The 26568-nt window shown below is 35.8% G+C and overlaps 1 protein-coding gene across 17 annotated transcripts in view; it reads right to left on the bottom strand.

Moving 5' to 3' along the window:
• Positions 1 to 24986: 24986 nt before the first annotated feature.
• Positions 24987 to 26568, bottom strand: part of LOC18440039 (putative pre-mRNA-splicing factor ATP-dependent RNA helicase DEAH4) — a 64050-nt gene continuing 62468 nt past the window's right edge. For 10 of the 17 annotated variants that reach the window (XM_088870760.1, XM_088870761.1, XM_088870779.1 and 7 more), the window contains one exon: positions 25191 to 26217. Coding sequence is in view for 2 of the 17 variants with exons in the window: in XM_088870762.1 (XP_088726888.1) it covers positions 26208 to 26217 (10 nt within the window). In the remaining 15 variants the exon portion in view is untranslated. Of the gene's footprint in view, positions 26218 to 26568 lie in introns of all 17 variants that reach the window. The other 7 variants (XM_088870780.1, XM_088870755.1, XM_088870783.1 and 4 more) reach the window with 3 other exon arrangements.

Here is a 26568-nt window from a genome sequence, read left to right as displayed (position 1 = left end):
GTCCAATTTAAGTGGACGACAGAGGTTATTTGTTTCAAAATGTTATAGATTTGTCATCTAAGAGTATTCTATTTTTAACTTTTTATAAAGGGTGCAGTTTGTGTAGAGTCGAAGCTCTAAACAATCAGAGTAAAGCACACTTTCAAATAGTGTCAAAAAATGTGGTTTCAATATTAGAAATCTTTGTGATAGCCTTAAAATCTATTTTTATCTTTAATTATAAAATTTAAAGCTTAAAAAATCTTGAAAATTGACGGTCCAAAAATATGTTATATGATGCACTATTTTTAAAACTTGAAATCCATTTTTTTTTCATGTCCATGCATCTTGATATCGAGATGATCAATTTGAGGATATTTGGGTATCAAATCAACCTCTTCTATTGAAATTTTTGAGGTGGGCTCTAATTTGATTGTTTAGAACCTCGACTCTATATAAAATTTTTCCTTTTATAAATCATATAAATATGAAAATTACCCGTCGTCATCTCAATGGGATGCATCTAAAGAAAATATTAAAAATATTTTTGAAATAATAAAATGAAAAAAGTGCCACTAAAACTTTTAGGGGTATTTTGGTATTTTATTTATCAAGAATATTTTTTTTATATTTTTTGCAGGTGCGAGTTTAAGATAGTGGACGCCCCAAATTTGATGTCAAAATATTGTCTAGAAAACATTAAAAATAAACCAATATATAGGCATGACACTGTGATTGTCATCTCAGCCATCCATTCAAATTGGATAACTAGGAGATGAGGGAAATAATAAGATGCATATGAAGGGGAAGTATAGAAAGTTTTTCTACAAATATATCTTACTCCCAAAATTCTTTTGGGAGTATCTATTTAGAGAAACAAATTAATCCATATCTCATCCCGTTCAAGCTGCAATTGGAAAAGAAAAACGGTTCTTAGACTAACTAATTGTGGGAGGAAAGGAGGGTATACGGGCACGCATTTCGCGGGAGAGGAAAAAGAAATTAGTAAACCATGTCTCCGTAATTATAAAACCATGCACATCATAGATGGGCTACGACAGAAAAATGAAATACACCAATAAAGAAAATGAATAAATCAAATAGCATACATTGCAAAGTTGTCTATTAATTTTATTTTATTTTTTTTGACATAAACCGTCCATTTTATATAAGTTTAAGTTTATATAAGGTTGCAACTTTTAAAATGTTGAATTAAGGTGCACCTCAAAAATCAGTTACAAAACGTGTTTTTGATGTTGAAAAACCCTCTAGTTGATCATCTCAACATCGAAACGTATGAATATGAAAAGAAAAACTATTTCGAGTCCCAACAATAGTATATCTTACAACACATTATTTGGACCGTCTATTTTCAAGATTTTCATGTGTTTATAGATATATTGGATTTTGACCATTTTTAAAGTTTAAAAAATTTTATAATTAGAGATTAAAATAGATTCTCGATCTATGCTAAGACATTTGGACACCAAAATTATATTTGTGATAAAATTTGGAGGAAGATACATGATTTTAAAAGTTCCTTCATTGAACATATATCAACCCATAGTAATGTATTCTAATGAAAGGTTAAAACAGGTTAATTTCCAGTTTCCCAGGTTTAATCAAACAAGAGATACGCAAATCTTAGATTACCAAACAAGGTTTCTGACATCAGGTATCCAAGTTCCAGATTTCATATTCGTAGGATCCCAATATTTCTAGATTGATACTTACTGAACATGTCAAAAAGTTGAAATGCACAGAAAGAAATAGAGCAAAGCTTAGTTTGAGCTTTCAACCAAGGAAAACGTTTACATATGGGTGAGGCCCTGAACAATCAAATTAAGGCAGATATCAAAAATTCACGGGAAGAAATTTTTTTAATGCTAAAAACCCTCAATTCGATCATCTTGACCTCAAGATGTCTAGACATGAGAAAAAAATAGATTTCAAGTTTTGAAAATAGTGCATCTTGTAATGTGTAAATTTTCAGCTACCAAAAATATTTATGATGCTAAAACAAATGTTTCGATACTATTTGAAGATGTTCCCTTGATTGTTTAGGGCCTCAGCCTCAATACAAACACCTTTTTAAAGGGAGTCTTTTTGTAGGTGTTCATTTTTAAAGGGTGTGTTTTTTAGGCCCTAAACAATCAAAGAAACACCTTCAAATAGTATCAAAACATGTTTCAGTATCATAATTCTTTGTGATAGCCGAAAATTTGTTTTTGTCTCTAATTATTAAATTTCAGAATTAAAATATTGCATAGTTCAAGCAGATCCACAAACACTTGAAAATCTTGAAAATTGATGATTAAGAAAATGCATTAGGAGATGCACTATTTCCGAGACTTGAAATCTATTATTTTTCATGTTTATAGATCTTGAGATCGAGATTGATCGATTTGAGGATTTTTGGGCATTGAAACACGTCATTTTCTAATGAATTTTCGAGGTGCACCTGAATTTGATTGTTTAGGGACTCACCCTTATATAAATTTTTTCCTTTAACCAAAGCAATCGTGGAAAGAAAGGAGACCAAAAACACCAAAGATTAGGTTTGGATGAGTAAGGCTTGTCATTAAGTCCCAATTCTATGATTTTCAAGCTACAAGTTCATAAAATATGCAAAATCTTATGTTACGATATTGAAATGGCCTTATTACCTAATGGAATGTTAGTTAATTAACAGTTACTGCAGGACCAAGGTTTGTTAGCACTAAATCTTTATAACTCACTTCTAAATAATTTTTATTCAAACTGAATACAATACTGAGATTCTAGGAAGCAAAAATAAGACGAAAACAACATCAACTAAATTTAAATAAATAAAAGAAGACTTATTGGCTTTTGCTTAGGGTTACCCCTCTAGAACTTAGCACACCCCACATCCGATCACCTGACCAATGGCGTACTGGATCATAGAGTCTGCTGAAACCATCAATCTGAACTGAGAAACGCTTTTAAGATTCCCTCTTTGATTTTAATGGGGCAAGAGAGCTAAGGCCACAATAACCATTTTTAAACCTGAGTATGCCACAAAGGCACCTCCCATGGCCTAGGGTTGGGCGTTCCCTCTTCTTGGCCTCTCTTTTTGAGATGTGCACAACATCAACACTTCTCTTTTTGAGATGTGCGCAACATCAACACTTGGGTGGCGTGCCACCTTTTGGGAGAGAAAGGAGAGAGGAGCTAGAGAGAGATGAAAGAGATCAACACTTATGGGTGGCGTGCCACCTTTTGGGAGAGAAAGGAGTGAGGAACTAGAGAGAGATGAAAGAGAGTTCAACTGATCTAGGATTATTAAAAAATTTACGAGGTGAGAGAATATTAAATCTGAGCCATCCATCTTTGAGATTAGTCATCATGATTCATAGTGGTTATTTAATAAACTTATTCCCTGAGATTTGACCCATATGCACTTCTAATCAATTTAGAACTTTGACTAGTTAAACCTTATTTTAGAACAATCCAAGATAAATTAGGATTCCTATTCTCCCATAAAGAGATAATTAGGACCTCTATTTAAATTATGATTTGGACAAATATTTTAGTTATTAAAAAAATCAGTACGATAATCTTTAAAAAAAATTAACCGAAATGTTTCCCACTAAGGAATTTAAAGCTTAACATTTTTTCTTTTAAAAAAACATTTGGCACATAAAAGTGGGCATCACACTTAATGGGACATGTGGGACTTCATGGGCTCGACGTGATGCCCCTACGTGGGCCCCACATGTGTTGGGGATGGGCCCTAACCCCCCCAAATGGTCCCACTAATAGTTGAATTCCCAAAAATTCTCTAATATTTTAAAAACTACAGAAATACCCATTTGGGTTTTTACACATTTAAACTTTGTTTTTAGATTTCTAAAAATACCCCAAAATCACAAGAACATATTTTTAATTGAAAACAGTGCTTCTGGATTTCTATAAAAAACCTAAAACTAAGAGAAATACAATCTAAAAGTGGATAGGTGCCTTATAGGTCAAATAACAAGTGAATATCAAAGGCACTCCACTCATGCCGTGGCCTATGATACCCTACTTTCTTCTTAAACTAACCAACTAAATCCATGACCCACAATCAAAAGCAGGGGTTCATGATTGATCTGTCAAAGTTAGCCAATAAACAATGGAACCAATATCCCAATTTGTGGATTACAAGTTCCCCACCAAGAGCAAGTCAAATGCAATCATAACTATTCTACAAGGAAACACTCTCTCTATGCATATGTATATGTATCTTTCTATATAAGGTTGCTTCTCAAAATACGGTTGTCATATGTATATGTTATGAGGAAGTTATGTTGAGTATTTGGCTCTTACTTTCACAAATCCTTCCTCTGCAAATAGGAGACCATACACCTCTTTTGGCCAATAAACATTATCCATGGGCAGCTCTCCGACCTCAACAAGGGATAACCCACAACAGCCGCTCAATGGTAGTACCACATGCCCAGGGGTAAGGATTTTGGATATGACCCGAGCCCTATACCACCCAATCCTAGGTCAGTCAACCGCAGTACAATTACATTGAAATGTACAAAACAATCTAAATTATTTCATTTTCGAGCTCTCTAAGCCTTTAAAATCCACAAACCCCAACATCTCTAATTTGTCCTTTGAAGGCCGTACAATCACTTCAAACCCATCTCATGTACATGCTTGGAAAACACATTTTTCACTAATCCTTTCATCAAAGGATCTGTTAACATAGCTTCTATTGGGAGATAAGCAACCTCGATCTCTTGTGCTCGAATCTCATTGCAACGTAGTAGTAGTCCGGCTTTATATGCCATGATTTCTTGTAAAATCATTGCCCTTTAGACACTAAAATCACTATCTTGTTATCATAAAAGATCTTTATGCATGGACATCTAACTAAATCGAATCTGAGCTGATTCAAAAACTTCAACCAAACTACTTCTTTCATTGCGAGACCATAAGCCACATACTTTGACTCCATAGTCAAGATTGCAACCATGTCATGTTTCTTTCAGCACCAAGAAACATCTCCACTGGCAAGTGTCAAGGCATACCTACATGTGGACTTCTTCTCATTTGGATCACCCCAATAGTCTACATCTGAATATCTCTATACCTAAATATCAGAGCTTCCTCCATATGTGAGTGCAAGATTAATAGTCCTCTTTAATTATCGCAAGACTCGTTTTATCTCTTTCCAGTTCTCCATGCCTAGATTACTTTAGAACCTGCTAATCAAACTCATAACAAAAGATAAGTCAATCCGGTCTCGTCCCAAGCATAGCATACATTAGCAACCCAACTGCACGTCTGTAATGTATTTATCTACATGGCTCTTTTCCTTTTGAACTTGTGGGACACATGGCTGAGTTTAACTAGTCTTTTTATTAATAGGGGTCAATATGGGATTACAATTATCCATCCCAAATCTTTCCAATATTTTCTTGCAATATGTCTCCTATGACAGCTGAATGGTTCTCTCTATTCTATTTTTAGTTATCTTGATATCGAGTACATACAAAACCTCTCCAAGATCCTTTAGATTCAAGTGCCGAGATATGAAAGCTTTTGTTTTCCAAAACAAGAGTCATTGAACTACTAGCAATTAGCATGTCATCAACATATAGGGAGATGAACACTACGTCACTCCCACTGACCTTGACATAGATGTAATAATCCTCCTGGTTAGTCACAAAACCAGCTTTTGACAAGATCTCTTGAAACTTTATGTACAATTGCCTAGATGCTTGTTTTAGGCCATAAAGGAATTTCTTAAGTTTGCATACTAAGCTTTCTTTACCCTTTTCTATGAAAACCTTTGGCTGGTAAATTTCTTGTTCTACCTCTCCATTTAAAAATGCCATCTTTACATCCATCTGGTGGAGCTTGCAGTGGGCTTCTTTGACTATCAGGATCCTAATAAGTGGGAACTTAGCTACTGCAAAGAAGATCTCTTCATAGTCAATCCCTTCTTTTTGAGTAAACTTCTTCGCAACTAATCTGGCTCTATACTTTTTCAACTTCCCTTCCGCATTTAGCCTTTTCCTATAAATACATAGGATTTCATTCATGAGGTAGGGTGACTAGATCCCAAACATGGTTATATTTAATGAAGTTTAGTTCATCTACCTTGGCTTCTTCCTACTGGTTCTTTTCTAGATCGAATATGCCCTCTTGGTAGGAACAGGGTTCATGCAAGGATCCCTCTTCAATCTGCTCATAGAACTCTCCTAAGAAGCTAAAGAGTTCGGGTCTCCTTCTAATTCGGTTACTTCTCCTAGGCTGGTGGCTCGGGATCCTGGGCCACACTCATGTCACTCATTATTTCATAAAAGTCAATTGGATTGCAAGTGGCACATGTGCATTACCGAGAATCTATGCACTTTAGGAAACCCAAATTTGTGTTTAATTTGTGATAAATTTGTATATATATATATATATATATATATATATATTACGTATATGTTGACCTATATCGTTAACTCCCATAGGTATACATGTGTATATATACAACATATTCATCATCATCATTTTAAGTTTTTTAAAATTAATTGGGGTCGACTACATGAATCACGGCTCTCCATTCTGCTCTATTAAATGTCATATATATGGCACTTGCCTGAAAGAATTTCACTCAATTGTGGGCTTGGATATTTTTGTCCCTCTTATCCCTCAACCTTAACATGGTATCAGAGCTGAGCTTAAAATCTTAGGATATTTTTCTTTCTTCTGGGTCTTGAAGCTGTGGTACATCAACAAGCACACATTTCCAGCACGTTTTCCCCCATTGAAAATGAGAAGCTCACGAGGAAAGGGTTATGTCGATAGAGTCTGTTCAGCCACATAAACTTGTTGAAATTCTTTAGGCTTAACCTTAGGGCACACCACAAATGCATCTTTGAGAATAGAAATAGATTCAATGGTCGAACCAATTTCCCTTATTGATTCTCCATTGAGGCCTCTATCTTTTTCTTCGTCAAATATTGGTTTAATCACGTAATCTTGATCATCATTACAGATTAGATCTCTTACAAGATCTTGATCTTCATCTAAGTATATATCGAAAATTGGCAGCAGATTCCAATCTCCATCTTGCTGATTTTCGATTCAATCAATGTAAAAATCACTCTCGTTCCCTTTCAAATATGTAGATCAACTAAATCCCATGATTAATTCTCTCGAACATGGGGCAACCGACGTGGAGAGTGCACATAGAACAGGTTCTCGAAGACAGTGTTCGACACACTACCACTATCATAGTGTGCTGCTACTGTGTTTTGCGCCAAACGCTGCGTCAATTCCTCAACTTGCCTTCTCAAGTCTTCTATCTTAGTATCTCCGAGGTCTCACTCTCATTGGATGGGCTCATTCTTGGTACTTGGCCATAGACCATGTCACGAGCCATGATGCCTATTGACGAACACCACGATCCACAAGAATCAACTAACGCTCTAATACCACCTAACACATTTGAAAATTACCGACTGCCAATAACCGGCAAATCAACCACGTTTTAGAGAGAAATAACAATCGAAAAAGATATTACAAGAGGAAGAAATAAACGTGGGGATCCGAGATCTCCGACATGCACCATCAACAAGAGAAGAAGAAAAGAAACAAGAGCCAAACGTCCCTCTAAATAATAACTATATTATCCACTCACTAAAAAAACCATCCGTTTACAATAGACTCCACCTTTATACCGATACTATTTCTCTTTCTTTGGGATAACCACGTCACCAGAAGATTAACTTATTCCTAATGAAAGCAAACTACCAAACTAACACCCCAAAAAAAAGAAAAAGTACTTATCTTATGGACCCCACCTACTCACCCAAATTTAAACAAGTTATCCTATATCATTCCAACGGACCTCACCATAAAAAAAATAATTCATATTTTAAATAAATGGACTCACTTGAAAAAATACATGGACTCTAACAAAAAAATAAATGAAAAAAGAAAATTATTATTAAAATCATCTTTTATTTCTTCTTCTTCCAATCACAATCCTAATGATAGAAAGAAAAATTTTAATAAAATCATATTTTATTTCTTCTTCCCGTCACGATCAGATCGGTCGAAAAAAATCCAGCTTGATAATCTCGTTCTAATAAAATCCAACTCGATAGTCTTGCTCTAAAAAAATCCAGCTCGATAATCTCAACTGTATTAGTAAGTTTAACCCAATCTTTTCCTTTCAAGCAAAAATCCCCTACCTTAGTAACTTTGTTTTCTTTACCCACACAAAAAACACATCAATATATTTCATATTCAAAGTAGGAAAATATATTCCATGCCTCTCTTGCCCAAACAAAGCAAAAAAAAGGGGTTTTTTGCAAGCTTTAAAATTAAGGAATTAGTATATGGCAAAAGACAAAGGGTTTTGAGTAATAGAGAGAATAGAAATGATAGAAATCAAACACGATATTTCCTTGAGTGCTTGATCATCTAGGACTGATGATCAAAACATTTAAGTTATTTGGGACAAACTATATGGAACAGTCACAATCTACCAAAATGTTCATTAGAAGTCAGAGAAAATATGGTTTAGATGATATGATGAAGGAAAAGTGAGAATCCAAACTTAATTACATGGCTTCTTTATTCAATGCAGCAAAATAACAGCAAGGGAATGCTATTTCTTAGAATTGTGTAGGATACACGATAGGTGCTAGCCAAGACATACTTGCAACGAGATGATATGGCTAGAAGTTACCAATTGCATCGTAAAATACTGAATTTGCAGCAAGGGGAAATGATTGTGGAAGAGTACTTTGGGATATTAAGGCAAAAGTGGGAAGAATTAGACTACTATTAGCATATTAATCCCAACATTGATGATAAAAACAAAAAAAACAGGTCAATCCACGGACAATATTTGATTTTTTAGCAGGCCTACATCCTAACTTTGAATTTGAGAGAGTCCACGTCCAAGGGAGGATAAATTGCCCTCCCATGAAGCAGTTTATAATTATGTGCAGGGTGCTGGGGACAACGCTCAAGCATCTACCCTGAACGATCAACCTTTGTAGTAAGTTGCAAGCAAGGAAAAGTGGGTGTGAAATGACCAAACCATGCCTCACTTTCTCTTGTCGAAAAGGAGAAACTCAAGTGCTCCCATTCAGGGAGGAGGAGACATACCCAAAGGATTGTTGGGACTTGCATCTACACTTGATACCAGCCAAGGAATGAAAGTGCCAATATAATACCAAGTGAGAGGGAGGACATTCAGCCACACACAATGTATCCGTTGCAAGAGATCACGCCATCAAAAATCTATAACACCAATTGACTACTCTCAATGCATCACTCAGCTCTAAGACACTAATAAAGCAACTAGCTACATATGCATATGGAAACCATGTGTATCCCATATCTAGATCTAGGGGCCACTGATCATATGGCTAGCAAATAAGTTGGTCTTTTGTCATTTTCTCTAGTTACTAGTGAAGTTAAACTTATTGTTAAATCCACGACCAACTACCTTTAGGAGCCTCATCCTTACTCTATGTAATATATGTGCCTTCTTTTCATTCCAATCTTCTCTCTGTTAGCAACCTAACAAAATAATTGAATTGCAGTGTAACATTGTATTATTATATTATGTTTCTTAGGATCTGAAACGAGAAAGATGATTAATGGTGGTCGTGAAGAAAATAAGATGTACCTCTTCAACATGGGATGTGCTTCTACTTCTCTCAATTCTGACTCTAGAATATATGAGCATGTACTCTTGCGACACACCCGCTTACGCCATATATCTCTAAAATCTTCAAAATTATGGTTTCCAAATAAGTTTGATGATTTGAATGTTTCTCAGTTACAATGGCAAACCTGTCAATTGTCCAAACCTATTGTAGAACCTATTTTTCTTCTAGTGAAAATACACGGTCTAAACCATTCCATTTTGTTCATTACAATGTTTGGGGGCTTCCTCCAGTTATTTTTGTATTTAGATATCAGTATTTTATCTCATTCTTCAATTAAAACTCTCATTATACTTAGTTCTATCTTATGAAAAGTAGAGACAAGGTAACCTCAATAGCTAAAATATTTCATAAAATGGTTCAGACCAAGTTCGAGACCCAAATCAAATTCTCATATTCTAATAATGCACGAGAGTATCTATACAATGGATTAAAGAATTATTTTCTTGAACAAGGTCTAGAAACTTAGACAACATGTTTCTACACACCAAAACAAACTGGTGTGACATAACTAAAAATTAGGCACTTGTTGGAAGTTGTAAGAGCCATCTTAATAAGAATAAAGGTCCATAACAAATATTGGGATGAAGTAGTTCTTAATGCTGCCTATATGATCCTAGGAACCTACATCTATTCTTGATGGAGCTTACCTTTCCAAAAATCTACACTCTTTTGTTTCTCTTCCACCAAAAGTTTTGATTGTCTGCTTTGTTCATTACCCTGGGCAAGGCTAGGAATGTATTAGCACCCCAATCTACTAGATATGTGTTCCTAGGATACTCGAATTCTCATAAGGGACATGTTGTCTCTAGTGACTAAAAAGAAAATTGCCTCAAAAGATGCTATCTTCTTTGAGAATATACTCTACCTCTGTTCCCAGAGAGATTCGATGTCACCCAAAAAGCTTATTCCTCTTATAGTGATCACAGATAGTTCTAGTAATCCAACCAAGGAAAAGTAGGAAGCTACTAAGAAACAGTTGAAAGTGTACATTCGAAAAAAGAACAAGGAAAAGTCTGATGTAAACGATCAGCCCCAACTTGTTGACTTATCATGTACTTCTTCCATTTCTACCTTTAGACCTTCTCAACTCGATTTACCTATTGCCGCAAGAAAAGAAAGAAAGGCTTGTATTTCTTATCCAATCGATAAATTTGTTTCCTCTGCTTTAATTTCACCTCCTATCATCCATATCTTTGCTCTACTTCCTTTCTTCTTGTTCCCACTAAAGTTGCAGATGTGTTGACCTATCCACAATGGAAAGTAGAAATAATCGCCTTAGAGAAGCAGCCAACTTGGTACATAATTGATCGGCCGTGAACTTGGGATGTCATTGATCAACTACAAGGAAAACATGTAGTAGGACGCAGGTGGTATACATCCTGAAATGCAAACCCAATGGTTTGATTGAGAAATACATAGCTCGCCTGGTTGTTAAGGGTTTTATGTAGATTTGATGAATGCCTTTCTTCATGGAGATCTGCAAGAGGATGCATATATGGCATTACCATTTTATTCTCAAGGGAGAAAGGAAGGGTCTGCAAGTTGAGGAACGTTATATACAGCTGAAACAATCACCTTAGGTTCGGGTCAGAAAATTAGTAGTAAAAAGTTACCCGAATCTCTCTCTGATTCAGCGATTCCAGACAAGGGAATCATCATGGAACCACTTTCCTTGAAGTCTAGAATCTCGATTCCAACACTTACTGTATCTCATTTTTAATATTGTTGATTCTCGATTCTGTAATTGGTGAATCTCGATTTTACACTTGTTAAAACCGGTTTCCACATTTATCAGAATTCCACCACTTCCCACTTTTTTTTTCCCTTTTTTTTTTCGTTTTTGTGTGAAATAATGTTTAGAAATTTTCAAGGCATCAAACTACTCGAGCAACACACCTAATCTCAAGCTATAAGGTGTAGTCATCTTTTTTATATGAAATGACCAATAGAAACCGAAGTGGTGTTCTACGTTCTCTACTCAATTATTTAAGTATGCATTGTATTGAATCAATGGAGAGATTGTAATTAAAGTGGTGTTCCTTGAAGCCTAGAATCTCGTTTCCAATATTTACTGATTCTTGATTCCGTAATTGGTGAATCTCGATTCTACACTTGTTGAAACCCCACCACCACCCTATTTCTTTTTTGCCTTTTTTGTATTTTTTGAGAAGTGATGTTTAGAAGTTTTCAAAGCATCAAAAAGCAAGACACCCCATCTCAAGCTACATGGTATAGTCATCTTTTTTGGCATGAAATGGCCAATAGAAATCAAAATCGTGTTCCACATTCTCTACTTAATTCTTTACGTGTGCATTGTATCGATCCAATGGAGCGATTGCAACTCCAAGATGTTAGAAATAACGTAATACAAATAATTTAAACATGCATGTATGACATGTCGGTCAATGAATAGCAGTCAGAGTGTATTGTTTCCCTCTCAGTTCCTTCTCAATCCCAAATATGTCAGAATTTCAATTTCATAAATGAAAGAATCTCAGTTCCATGATGGTCGATTCTAAATAAGTTAGAATCTCGATTACATAGAGCTAGGAATCTCGACTCCATCTATGTAGGGATCTAGATTGCATTTTCGGTCAAATCTCGACTCTTAAAAAAAGGAATCTCGTCTCCCACAATTCTTCTTGTACTATGAGTACTTACAACTAATATCCTAATATAGCGGAACATAAAATTAGTGGGAGCATGGTCTTTAATGGACCATATTAGGCAAATACTATTTGCCAATACTCATATTTGGCTTGACGTGCTAGGCCAGTCAAGTTGGAAAACCCATGATACCTGGACATGGAACTAAATCGATGACAGTTTTGTGGGCTATCCCTTGATGAGATCGAAGTTGCCCGGATGAGTGAGCCGAGAGACTGTGTGACCTTTATGTGTGATGATTGACCTTTTAGAGACGGGGGCCAAAACTCCATCACTTAACCACCACACAACATTTACATATGATAGCCATATCGAGAAAGCGAACCACCTTTCAGGGTGAAGCGTATATATGTGCGAGAGATTACCCCTATGCATTATAGAGTTGTGGTTGCATCAGGTCTAAATGACCTTAGTTCGTCTCTAGGGGAGAATCAGCAGTCTATAGACTGGAATTGATTCCTCTTGCCTATTGGACGACTTTGGTGGCCCAATGATGAACCCCTATGGTGGTTTGTCGGTCATGAAAACCACTGGGTCAGTTTGATAAAGCAATTATACATTATAGTTCACACTAGAAAGTAGAGTGCTCTAGCGATTTTATAATTCCTAGACCTTGTCGGATTTGATTCCCATCAAAATTATTCCGTTTCAATTATTTTGATGATATATGATTTTTAGATTGATTATTTGACTTTTTGTGAATCTCTGGATATTTTATTTTTACAAATTGGATTTATAAATCCAGAAATAATCAATTTCCAGTATTTAAATATTTAAAAAAATAAAGTTTACTTCCACATTCTAAAAATCAAAATATGAATTTTATAATTAACTAATCGCATGGGTACCCACCATGGAACATAGGCCCACTATTAATTAAACCACATGGGGAATTTGAGTAGGGCCCACACGTGGCCACCTAAAGGTGGTGCACCCTACATGAAGACCACTAAGGGTGGCACGCCCCACTCAACCACTAAGGGTGGCACGCCCCACTCAAGGAAACCTTCACTTACTAAAAGTTGGCCAAGCCAACATGGCTTCCAAATCAAGATGAAATATTTTTGTATGATTTGAAATTTAAGGAAGATTGGTTTCAATCAAAATATTGTGTAAGAAGGTTATGAAAAAATAAAGTCAGATTGAAAATATTTTTTACGCTACAATATTTGATGGGATTAGGTTTAGGAAGTTGGAGGATAAGGTTCTAAGCCCAATTGAGGTGATCTCCGGCTTCTTCCTTATATGCTTTCTTGTGATCTTTTATGCTCATGAGTATTACGTGCCTCATGATCCCAAGATCAAGTTTATGCAGTTTATTTGCGTGATAAAAGAATTGTTAAAGTGGCAGTAAGTGAAAGCCCTTGGGATTCTTTATGTTTTTACTATTTCTCATTATGTATTTGGACTTTTGTACGTAATCCGGGTGGTGAAAATAAAGAAAAGATAGAAAATTTTTAATCAATATACACTTGCTCGAGTTACATAGTTCAACTTTCATGGGCATCAAAGCTAGATCACTTGCTGCCATATCTCTTTTATTTCACGGTTTTTGTGAGTTGTGAATCGGATATTCGAAAGCCAATGGCTTTGTGGTCATATGGCAAACCTCGGGAAAGCTTATTCGCATGAGTCCTACACCTAAAAGGCACTCTATAGAATAGGGTATTCTTTGTTGTTTTGGAGCACTGATATGAACAAAAGAATGAGGTATTTCCCTAATGAATACTTTAGTGATATTTTGTGTTTTTGAGAGTAGGCTCTTCCAACAAATTTCAATGGAAGATCTTGGGGGAATTGAGAGTTATGAATTCATCACTGAGTGGTGCCAAATATGACCTTGCAAAATTCAAGAACTGTACACTGAGTTCCATGAATTTTTCCACCAAGTGTACAGTTCATGAAGAAAACCCTTATGGTTTGAATGATATGGTCATTTAATTCAAAGGTACACAACTGTTGTTTTCTGCAACAAATATTGTTTTTGTGACATGATTTGCAAGATTTTATTTTCATTATTAACAGAATGATTTGAGGGCCACATTGAGTTTCAACTTGCCATTTTGAGTCTAGTTTCTAACAAAAATTATTTGAAAGAGAAAAATCCATGGGAAATAACAAAAAAAAATAAAATTATTGGAGATGGGTCATCCTGAATTTTATGCAGTTAGATGTGTTTTATTGAGATGTGAATATCTATATTTGTCAAGCCTACTTAATAGAGTGATATGAGGCCTGCAGAAAGATGTTTGATGCCATTTCGTGTCCACTTTACAACAAAAAATTTTTTTAAAAGAAAGCTCCATGTGGGTAGAGAGAAAATGCAATTTTACTGGATAGTGTTCATCCTGGAATTATGAAATATAGTATATTTTGTATGTGAATGTCAATTATTTATTTCTCTAAAAGAAAGTATTTAGGATTCACACCATGATGTTATGCTTTGGTTTTGAGTCTAGTTTTCAACAGAAAATATTTCACGAAGAAATTCTTTGAGGATTGAAAGAAATAATTATTTGATTGAGAGGTGCGCAACATTTTTTTCAGCTGTGAAAACTGTATTGTGATGTGTATGTCACTAATTGATAAACTCACTAAATGGTGAAATTTGGGGATGGCACTAAATATTAATTTTGAAATTTTGAGTTTATTTTTATACTCAAAAGTTTCAAAGATAAACTCTTTGTGAGTTGAAAAGATATCATAATTTTATCATGGGATGCTAATCTTCTATTCTATAGTAAAGCAAAAAATGAGACATAGTAAGGCACATCTTTGTACTCCTTATAATGGAAGCCTTTTTAAGGCTCATTCAAAGTTTTATAGTGTGCCATGAGTATGGTTTATAACAATTAAACTTCAGAGAGAGATAATACAATGTTGGGGAGATATAACACTCTAGGTGAAGGGTTAAATCTGGGAACTGCATAAAAGAGAAGAAACACAATTTATGTAAAAGCATCTTGGTTTCTCTTCGTAATGAAGGGATATGTAAAAGGGAATTTGGGGCAGCATAGAAATTCTAAAAGATCAATGGAAGAATCAAAATTGTGTTTTTTGGAATGATAGGACGAAGAAGAGCATTTCTTCATGGTATAAGAAAGGGAGAATCCATGAGTTGAAGAGATGGACATTTCGTTGACATGTAAAACCGATGACCAAGAGATTTTCCATCAATCATATGCTCTTCTAAGATAATAAAATGTTCATCAGCAAACAAAAGCAAGGATCAAGAAAGTTCAAGTACCACAGTACATAGTTTTAAGGTATAAAATCTATCAAATTTTTTTGGATGCTCAGGTCATATAGGGAAAGATGATTCAATATTTTTTATCTCCTTTATACATCTTATGATTATATCTTGGCTATTTGTTTATAAATATGTATAGAGTATATAGACATTAGTTGATAGGTGCTAACAAATTTGAAAGAGCCAATTTTTAATACCATGTGCTTTTGTGCCTCCTTGTGCTTGTGTTTGAACTACTTGAGGTAATAAAACATATGGAGATGAGGGTTGATCAAGGTCTATAGACCTAAATATCAAACAAGAAAGATGGATATAGCTCATTCAAATATGTAGCACGAAGGGAGTGTTCCAATGGAACCCAGTCTTGGTGACCATCCTCTCGATAATGTCCGATGATAATGGTATGTTGCATCTGATGAGGATCTCATGTTAAAGACTCCAAATATTTGCCAAGAAAATATGTACATTTTGGATATTTGTCAGTTTTGATAAACACCTTTTTATTCGAGTTTCATTTTAGCTAAAGCTCATAGATGGATTTTATAATTTGTTTTGTGGTTATAACATGACTTGGTAAGTAATTAACAGTGTATGTGGTAAAAAAAATTTAAAGGAAATGTATGTTCTTTTAGAAATCGGATTGAACCTTTAATGTTGAAAAACCAAGGTCCATGGATATGACTTTGAGAAAACCCCACAGTCTTGCTAGGTCCACTAGATATTTATGAAAAATTATTTTAAACCACCATGTTTTTTTATCTAACTATTGCTTGTGAAAATATTCCAAGTCAAGGAAAAACATTGGGTCTAGAAAGTATTTTATGTCCATGTGAGAAAGTGTCATTTATCTATGAACATTTTTTAAATACCCATATGTCTTGACTTATGTGTCATAATACCAATTATGTGACCTATTTTTGAGTTCTTTAAAATCCTTGATTAACTAAGACTGTGAACCATGGGTTATGTTATAGGATGGCCATCTTACTAGGCTTCCTTGACACATGTTGGGTTGATAAGATAACTTGGTTTATATGGATTTACAACCAAGAGACTACTGTGGTTGAATCGTTGTAGTTCGAAAAAATGGTTTTTACATTTTGTTAAACCAAACAGAAATTGAGTTATTATTTGCTATGAGACTTGTTATACTACCTCATAGCACATGCATGAGAATGTTGAGATAATTTTTTTTTTTTACGTGTTATGTTTGAGAGGGAGCTGTTAACAATCCCACAATTATTTTTAGATGTTTGGATATTCAGAAATGCAGGTATCCTATTATGAGAGATCCATATAGTTTAACATTCCAATGGGAATACCTGGTTGTGTTTGGCAGAATAACTGAAAAATATTATTCACCCATAAAACCTAGATATGTGGTCCTAGTTGTATGGCTACAGAAGAGAGCAGCTTGATTGAAGAACTCCCTTGATCTGCTGAGATACAACCCCATGCAACAAGGGAACATAATGATCTTCAGCGACAACTAGTCATGGATTCGTAATGCAACATGAAAAGATGGACTACGATCACGTTCGAGATGTGATCCGAGCAGCAAAGAGAAACATGTTTCATGATTCCCTCAGAAGCTGCATCCATAAATCCTTTGTGAAAGGATTTATGGCAAAAGAGTCCATCAAGGTTAATGTAATGAGAGAGAAGAAGTGAGAAATGCTTGAGATAGAGATTGCAATTGGGGGACAAAAATGTGACGAAGAGAGATTGTAAGGCCTTCAAAGGCCAAGTGAGAGATGTTGGGTTTCTGTGTCCATTAAAGGCCTTATGAGAGCTTGTAAGTAATATCCCGATATAGTGGAACATAAACTCAGTACAGGTATGATCCTTAGTGAACCATACTAGGCAAATGCTATTTGCCGATACTCAGACTTGGCTCGACGTGTTAGGCCAGTCGAGTTGGAAAACCCATGGTACCTAGGCATAAAACTAAATCGAAGAGGGTTTTGTGGGTCATCCCTTGATGAGGTCGGAGTTGTCTGGATGAGTGAGCCGAGGGACTGTGTTACCCTTGTATGTGATGATTGGCCTTAAGAGACAACAACTATAGCCTCATCACTGAACTATCACACGACATTGTACATATGATAGCCATATCGGGAAAGCGAACCACCGTTCAGGGTGAAGTGTGTACAAGTATGAGATATTACCCCTATGCACCATAGAGATGTGGTTGCATCAAATCTATGTGACCTTGGTTTGTTTGTCTTTCGGGGAAAACCTCTAGTCCATAGATTGGGATTGTGTCCTCTTGCCTATTGGCTGACTTTGATGGTCCAATCATGAAACCCTGCAGTGGTTTGTGGGTCATGGGAACCGCTGGGTTAGTTTGAGAAAGCAAGTGTGGATTAGTCCATAGTAGAAGGTGAAGTGCTCCAATGATTTTATAATTCCTAGACCTTGTCGGATTTGATTCCCATCAAAATTATTTAGTTTTAATTATTTTGATGATATATGATTTTTAGATTGATTATTTGAATTTTTGTGAATCTCTGAATATTTTATTTTTACAAATTGGATTTATAAATCTAGAGATAATCATTTTTCAGTATTTAAATATTCAAAAGAAAAGAAAGTCTATTTTCACATTTCTAAAAATCAAAATATGAATTTTATAATTCACTAATCATATGGGGGCCCACCATTAATTAAATCACATGGCAGGTTGAGTGGGGCCCCTATGTGGCCACCTAAGGGTGGTTCGCCCTACTCAATAAGAAACACTCCTCTTACAATAAAAATTGCATATGACTTGAATGAAGTGGGGACCACATGAAAACCACCAAGGGTGGCACGCCCCACACCAGGCAACTCGTACTTACTAAAAGTTCGCCAAGCTAACATGGATTACAATTCAAGATGAAATATTTTGGTATGATTTGAAATTTAAGGAAGATTGATTTCAATCAAAATATTGTGCAAGAAGGTTATGAAAAAATATAGTCAAATTGAGAATACTTTCTATATTACAATATTTGATGGGATTAGGCTTAGGAAGCTAGAGGATAAGGTTCTAGCACCCTCATTTTAATCATGATGGTTGATCTAAAGAATGGATGGCTCATATCTCTCACCCCACAGATCTCCTATGATCAATCGCCTGGATCAAATCTCACTAAGGATGGCTAACCCTAGGAAACCCTAGCCCATGAAAAATTTATAAAAGGGTATCCTCTCCCATAATTTTCTACATCACAAATCTCATCTCTCTCTACTCTCTCTAGAAGGGTGGCATGCCACCATTAGGTTTTCATCTCTCTCCTCTCTCATCTCAAGATCTCTAAAGGGGGTTAGAAGGGGGTCACGCCCCACTTAGGCATTAAGAGGGGCATACCCCACTTAGGCATTAAGAGGGGCATGCCCCATTTATTTAGTGAAGGCATTAAGCCTTATGCAATTAATTGTTCCACAATCTCATAATTAAGGGTTGAGCCTTAAGCTCTCCCATAGTTGGTAGATCCAAGAGAGACTATTGATCTCCTGCAGCCCGGTTGAGGTAATCTCCAGCGTCTTCCTTCTATGCTTTCTTGTGATCTTTTATTCCTATAAGTATTATGTGCTTTATGATCCCAAGATCATGTTTATGCAATTTTATTTGTGTAATAAAAGTATTATGTGCTTCATGATTCTTTGTATTTTTGTTGTTTCTCATTATGTATCTGGACATCTACAAGTAAATCGGGTGGTAAAAATAAAGAAAAGACATAAAACGTTTAATCGGTATACGCTTACCCGGGGTTACATAGTCCAACTTTCAAATGTCGATTACAAAAACAGGAATCTTCTATCTAGAAGCAATTGCACAATTCAGATTCAGAATCATTTCCAACGACTATGATTTAGTACATTAATATGCCTATTCAGATTTCAAAGAAGTGTTTTTTATCACCTTGGATGTTAAAAGTGATTCTTGTTCTACCATAATACTAGTAGTACACATGGTTAATCACAAACTGTATGACACAGGAATGCTCGGAGCTAAACCAGCAAATGTCCCATAGAGGTTCATCACAAACTGTATGAGAAGCAATCAGAGCATCTAAATAACCTTGCTGTACATTAGAGATTAGGCAGGCTTATCTATTTGACTGTCCAACAGGCAGATGTTGTATACGCTATAAGAGTGGTGAGACAGTTTATGCAATCACCATGCTTCCATCACTTGGAGGTTGTTTATCGAATGTTACAATATTTAAAATCAGGGAGAGGACTGCTCTATGTCAGTCATTTCACCTTGATATACAAGGTTTTTGTGATATAGACTGGGCTGGGTGCTCTCTTGATCAACGATCTACCAGTGGCTACTTAAAGATAGTGGTGGTAATTTAGTCATCTAGAAGAGTAAGAAGAGGAGTTTTATAGATCATCTTTAGCATAAGCTGAATATCGAGCAATTGAAAGGTACATGCAAAATTATTTGGCTTTGTTTTCTTCTTCAAGAGATGGGTGTCGATGCATCAGCACCTATTCCTTTACAATGCAATAATCAAGCAGCAATTTCTATTGCCTCAAGCCTGCATTTCACTAAAGAACCAAGCATATTGAGATATACTATCACTTCGTAAGAGAAAAGGTTGCTTCAAAGAAGATAAGTATTCCATTATTTCACTTCAAGAATCAATTAGCAGACATACTTACCAAACTGTCCAATCAAGTTCAACAAAAAAAAACTTTGGGCAAGCTGGGCATCTACGATATATATGCTCCAGCTTCAAGGGAGTGTAGCAAATATTATGGGCCTCACACCCATTCGGGAAACTTGCAGCACTAACTATTGCCTCATGCCCATTAGGAAAATCCCCTATGGTGAGAAGGCACACTGACCAAGAACCCCTGAACTTTTGAAAACCCTAATCTGTACTAAATATCTAGATGATTTTCCTGCTGTAACCTATATATATGATAGTTGTAACTTACATGATAGTTGGCCTATATTAAAACTCTTATAAGGATGCATGTGTATATTTAGGGCACATTGCCCATGATTGAAATAGGATGAAAGATATCTAAATTTTACCCAATTGTGGGCTCAGATACTTTTTTCTCTCTTATCTCTTCAATCTTTACAGCATTCATTTGTACTGTTTCATCCTTGTGTTATGTCCAGCATACTTGAGGACATTAGTGTAAACTGTACATTGTAAAATGTCCTTGGGCAGATTTGTAATTTGTACAACATTTGTATCTCCTAAAAATCTGCCCTTACATCCTTAAATGTGCTGAGCATAAACATAACAAAAAAAATACAAGAGAACACATATGCAGGACAGATGTGCTCACAAGTGTAACGTAGGTCTACACTCCCATTTATTGCCCAAATTTCACTTGGAATCCTCACCATCCCCTATGTAAGCATTCAACATTGTGATCTATGTTGTAAGCTAGTTTAATTGAAGGGATTTATTTTCCCTTTCACACTGTATATAACAGATCCTTAGTAGGACTCTCAACCTGCGAGCTTAGGGTTCTGGAAATGTAGATTTTAATCTTTTCCAAAATAAAGGAAACACTTCTTTTAGACTGCAGCTCTTGAATTTGTCAGCATTTTAGTCATGTGTAAATGTCACATATAGAGGCACATGAATGGCGAGCTCGTGAGTAGGAAGTATCCAAGATCACTGAGCTATGATTCTTTATGATGTTCCCCGAACATCTTTCAAGTTCATGCTTGTGCTTTGCAATGCTAAGGGCAAAGAGGATGCTCTTAATATTTGCTCACATCTAGTAGATTGGTTGAGCACATTTGTACCCGCACCATATAAAAGAACGCAGGAAACTAAAATGGGGAGTGCTCAAACAAAAGCTACACTAGTTTCAGCCTCTCAGGCCACACCTATCAAAGCCACATTTCTAAACGAACACAAGTGTGAACTACACAATAGAAGAGAAAACATAAAATTAAATCAAGGAATGCCTAACTAAGATGACCATCATCAGTAGCTTTCATACCATAAACTAGCTGTCTGTGCTTATCTACGCATTGAGAAAGTTTCACCAACAAACAATAGACTCAGATAAATGATTTTAATACTTTAGCGAATAGGAGCTTCAGAAATTTCACCAATGAAAATTATTCACAAATAGATTTATCATAACAATAAGGTCATCATGCTATGTTACAACAGTCTGATGAAGTAACAGAAACTTACTCCCAAATTCTGTGTATGTAGTATGGAATTGCAGCAGCACCATTTTTTAGTGTAAACCATTTTGAATAGAATTCCTCCTTGTATTACCTGAAGTAGTTTGATTATTATGATTTTGATTTTCCTGCTTGTGTTGTGTAGAAGGACGAAAGCATTGTAATGAAAGATTCTCAGTTTGCTACTTTACTTGATTTCTCCCCCCCTCCTCTGCTCTGTTCTTCTCCGCATGTAGTATGATTATGAATAGTGTAAACCATTTTGAATAGAATTCCTCCTTGTATTGCATGAAGTAGTTTGATTATTATGATTTTGATTTTCCTGCTTGTGTTGTGTAGAAGGAAGAAAGCATTGTAATGAAAGCCTCTTCAGTTTGCTACTTTACTTGATTTCTCTCTCCCTCCTCTTCTCTGTTCTTCTCTGCATGTAGTATGATTATGAATAGTGTAAACCATTTGTTAGCAGCACCATTTTTTTGTGTAAACCATTTTGAATAGAATTCCTCTTTGCATTGGATGAAGTAGTTTGATTCTTATGATTTTGATTTTCCTCCTTGTGTTGTGTAGAAGCAAGAAAGCAATGTAATGAAAAACTCTTCAGTTTGCTACTTTACTTGATTTCTCTCCCTCCTCTACTCTCTTCTTCCTGCATGTAGTATGAATATGAATCGGAGCAATTTTTATGTGCAACACAATTTTATCAGCAGAAGCAGCAACTGAATTGAATAGTTCCTTCTTTTTTAACGAAGATACACCATTCCAATGCAAACACTGCGATGCAAGGCCTTTAAGTCTCCTATACTCTCCCTCTCTCTCTCTCTCTCTCTCTCTCTAGAGCCATTACATTAGGGCAGGGTCAATTTACGTAAATTTTCTCTGGGTCAAAAAGTTGAGGATTTCTCCAGTGAGGTCTTACCCCCCCGGAATTTTTATATTTTGTTTCTAACTCTGTTCCCGGAAAATTGAATTTTTGGTAGTTTCATTTTTTATTTTTTGATTTTTATAGGGCAGAAAGATATAAAAAAAAATCAAAGTATCCCATTTGTAGAGCTATCAGATATTCGAAACTATAGAGTACCCAATATTTCCATTCCATTGATGTCTATGAGCGATCTAGTGTATAAAATATTGGACCACTCTATACTTAAACATATTTTGTTATTTCACTAGTCTTATGCCATCAGCTGCGGGTCCGTTCAATAAAGCGTCATGAACTAGTAAGTCTGTGACAGTGGCGAAACATTGTAGCATTTCGCCTATAGCCGTTTTTTACGTTTTTCCATATATATATATATATATATATATATATATATATATATATATATATATGAGATTAGCCCAAGCCCACTAGCTCATATGAACATATGTGTTTATATGAGCCCAACGACCCAGAATGAATCTGGGCCGATCTGACAATCACGACCTCATTTCGTATTTTAATTTTAATTTTTTTTCTATAAATCCAAATAATTTGAAATTTTAACCGTGTATTATTCAAAAATATTAAAATTAAAATATGAAATGAGGTCGTGACCGTCAAATCTGTCTAGATTCAATCTGGGTTATTAGGCTCCTATATTCATATGAGCTAATGGGCTAAACTCAGCATCTTCTTATAATAAATTCCTTACTACAATTTATTATATTTTTTGATCTTTTGATATTGTGAATATTCATTTTATTGCTTTATTTTAGATGTAAGTTTTTCATTTATGCCACTCAATTTATGGGTGGAGCTAGTACCCCAAGCAATATATTTTTTTATTGGGCCTCGATGATTGAATGCTTTTGTGTCAACATTTATTATTTTGAGGCAATTGAAACATGCTGACATACAAGCTCTCTTTTATGTGAGCTTCCACTCCAGTTGCCCATTGAAATATTTGAAGCTCACTCTTTTTGTTTATGCCGGAGTTATTACAAGTTTGTTTATAGGTTTCTCACTTCAGGGAAATCTTGGAAGCTTTTGCTTTGATATTTTATATGTTTATTATCCTTATGATTTAGGGTTAATTTATAAGTATTTTAAGCATCAAAGATAAATACTAGCTGTTAAGATGAGTTCTTTAGGCATTTTTTATGGTATCATCATTTTGTATGTCATCATATTCTTAGGCTTTTAAGATATGTATGGTCATTATTTTTTCATGTATGTCTTTAACTTTGGGAAATTTATCAAACTATGTCTACGAGATAAATGGTTTAGTATTGATTGTTTCAAAATAACTTCCTCTAATCAACTATTTGAATGTTGAATGACTAGAAAAAATTTGAGCCTCTGGGTTAAGACAGTCAGTTTCCAACTTTCCCAACACTAAAGAGGTAAAATGTCAACGTCACAATTTATCAAATAGGATTCTTAGCTTTCATGCTACCACTTTTCACTTTCAAATTAGATTTCAGAGTCACAATTTATCAAATAGGATTCTTAGCTTTCATGCTACCACTTTTCACTTTCAAACTAGATTTCATGAAAGTATGCTGCTGGGATTTTCCCAAGGAAACTGTAGAGAAAGTTTTCACACACAACATTAAGGAGTCTGCATTTCTAGGGAGCTCAAAGAGAGGAAGATGAGAGAGAGGGAGGGAGAGCAGTTGGTGGAGAGAGAGAGCAGTTGATGGAAAGAGAGAGAGAGAGAACCCGTGCTTGGAAAGATATGACATGCAAAAGAAAACGAGCGAAAGGTGATGGGAGAAAAATGGCAAGAGAGCGCCGGTTGAATTGCGGTATCGAAGCACTAATTTAGCCCCTTGCGTTTAAAAAATCGAACCACATGATACTAAGAGAAAGACTATTTGAGTGTGTTCTGTTGTTTAATGCGTTAAACATCGGACTGCTCACTCTTCTGAAACTTACTCATAACATAGGACAGTCCGATGTTTTGAACATCATACCAGTGAAAAAAAAAAAAATTACCTCCAGGCATATAGCAATATGATGTTTGAAATATTGGACCTAAGAACGAGCAAATTATGCTAAATATAGAGTGGCCGGAAGTTTTATACATCACACCACACTATACACAGTAGCGGGAATAGAAGTGTTGGGTTTCGAACATCGAACTACCCTAAAAATGAGGTTGTTCCATTTTTTTTTTTTTATGTTGGACTACCCTATGAAAGTGAAAAATATAAAAAATAAAATTAACAAGTTGTGTGCAAAATTGCTCCTATTCATGATCATACTACATGCAGAGCAGAACAGAGCAGAGGAGGGAGAGAAATCAAGTAAAGTAGCAAGCCGAAGATCTTTCATTACATTGCTTTCTTGCTTCTACACAACACAATGAGGAAAATCAAAATAATCGAACTACTTCATGCAATGCAAGGAGGAATTCTATTCAAAATGGTTCATGGTGCTGCTGCTGCTGCAATGGTGCTGCTGCAATTCCATACTACATACACAAAAGACAGAGAGCGGAGGAGAGGGTTGTTGCTTCTTCATACAAGGCAAATGGATTATAGAAAAAAATGTCCATATTTCGTACTACTGACACAGGAGGGTGGTCTCTATGAATTGAAGGATATGGATTTCAGAATCAAAAGAATTCCTTATTCATATCAAACAAAGAGTCACAGTGGAATTGTCTTGCACATAGTAGAAAAAGCTAGGGGCAAAATGGGGAATCGAAATAGGGTTCTTGAGGCTCAGGGTTGGCACCTTCCACGTCTGGTTGGTCATTTCGCCTTGCCCCTGTTGCTTCCTCCAATTGACGCGTGAGGATCTCCAGCTCGCTGGTAAGCAGTTTGACTCCAATCGCAGGTTCCTGAGCAAATCCGAGAGCTCAACATCTCTCCTTCCTTCCTGGACCATATCCACCAATCTGACCAAACACCAACGTTGAGCTTCTGAGTGCTCGAAAATCCTCTCTAACTCAGGAATCATCGCCCCGCCTTCTTGACTCGTCTCTCCCTCTCTCATCTCCTGATCCCCACTTTCTCTCTCTTGGTTCTCGTCCCCTGTTGTGATTGCGTGGTTCTTGGCCTCCTCTCTCTCTTCTTCAGCTTCAATTTCTTGATTCTTGGCCTCCTCTTGCTCTTTTTGTGCCCTTATTTCATCAATTTCTTGATTCTTGGCCTGATTTTGCTCTTTCTATGCCCATGTTTCATGAATTTCTTGATTCTTTGCCTGATCTTGCTCTTCTTGAGAGGGATAGACGAAGGCAAACTCGAAACAATCCTCATGAAAATTCCACCCATTGATCATCCTCTTCTGCAACGCATTAGCTCCATCCTCCTCCTCGTCAACCTTCCGCTTCTTGACTCGTCTCTCCCTCTCTCATCTCCTTATCCCCACTTTCTCTCTCTTGATTCTCGTCCACTGCTACGATTGTTTGGTTCTTGGCATCCCCTCTCCTTCAATTTCTTGATTCTTAGCCTCCTCTTGCTCTTTCTATGCCCTTATTTATTCTTGGACTGATCTTACTCTTTTTGCCCTCCTGTTTGATTCTCATCCCCTGCTGCGATTGTATGAGACTACTTCCAATGAGATCACAAATCACTTTTTCTCATTAGATGAAAAATCCAATAAATGAAAGTGGAACATTCAAAAAAATATTTTAAACTTTGTGCCCAAACAATAACATATCCTCAACCACCAAATTTCAAATCCAACGGTCATGATAATTATAACCTCCTTCTATCAAAAAAGTAAATAGTCCCATTGTATATATTTCCTATATGTGAACACTACATTTTTCAAACAATAACCGTACACTAAACTATCCATATCTTGGTAGAATGTTTGTCTCAATGTTTTATTCTTCATTCTTTGTAAGATAAGATTAATGTGAAATTTGGAGCATCCTTAC

This window comes from Amborella trichopoda, chromosome 6, assembly GCF_054954075.1.
Source record: "Amborella trichopoda isolate Santa Cruz 75 chromosome 6, AtrichopodaSantaCruz75HAP2 v2.0, whole genome shotgun sequence".
Classification (NCBI taxonomy): Eukaryota; Viridiplantae; Streptophyta; class Magnoliopsida; order Amborellales; family Amborellaceae; genus Amborella; species Amborella trichopoda.
Note: the sequence above shows the minus strand (reverse complement) of the source record. Positions and strands in the feature narration are given on the sequence as shown.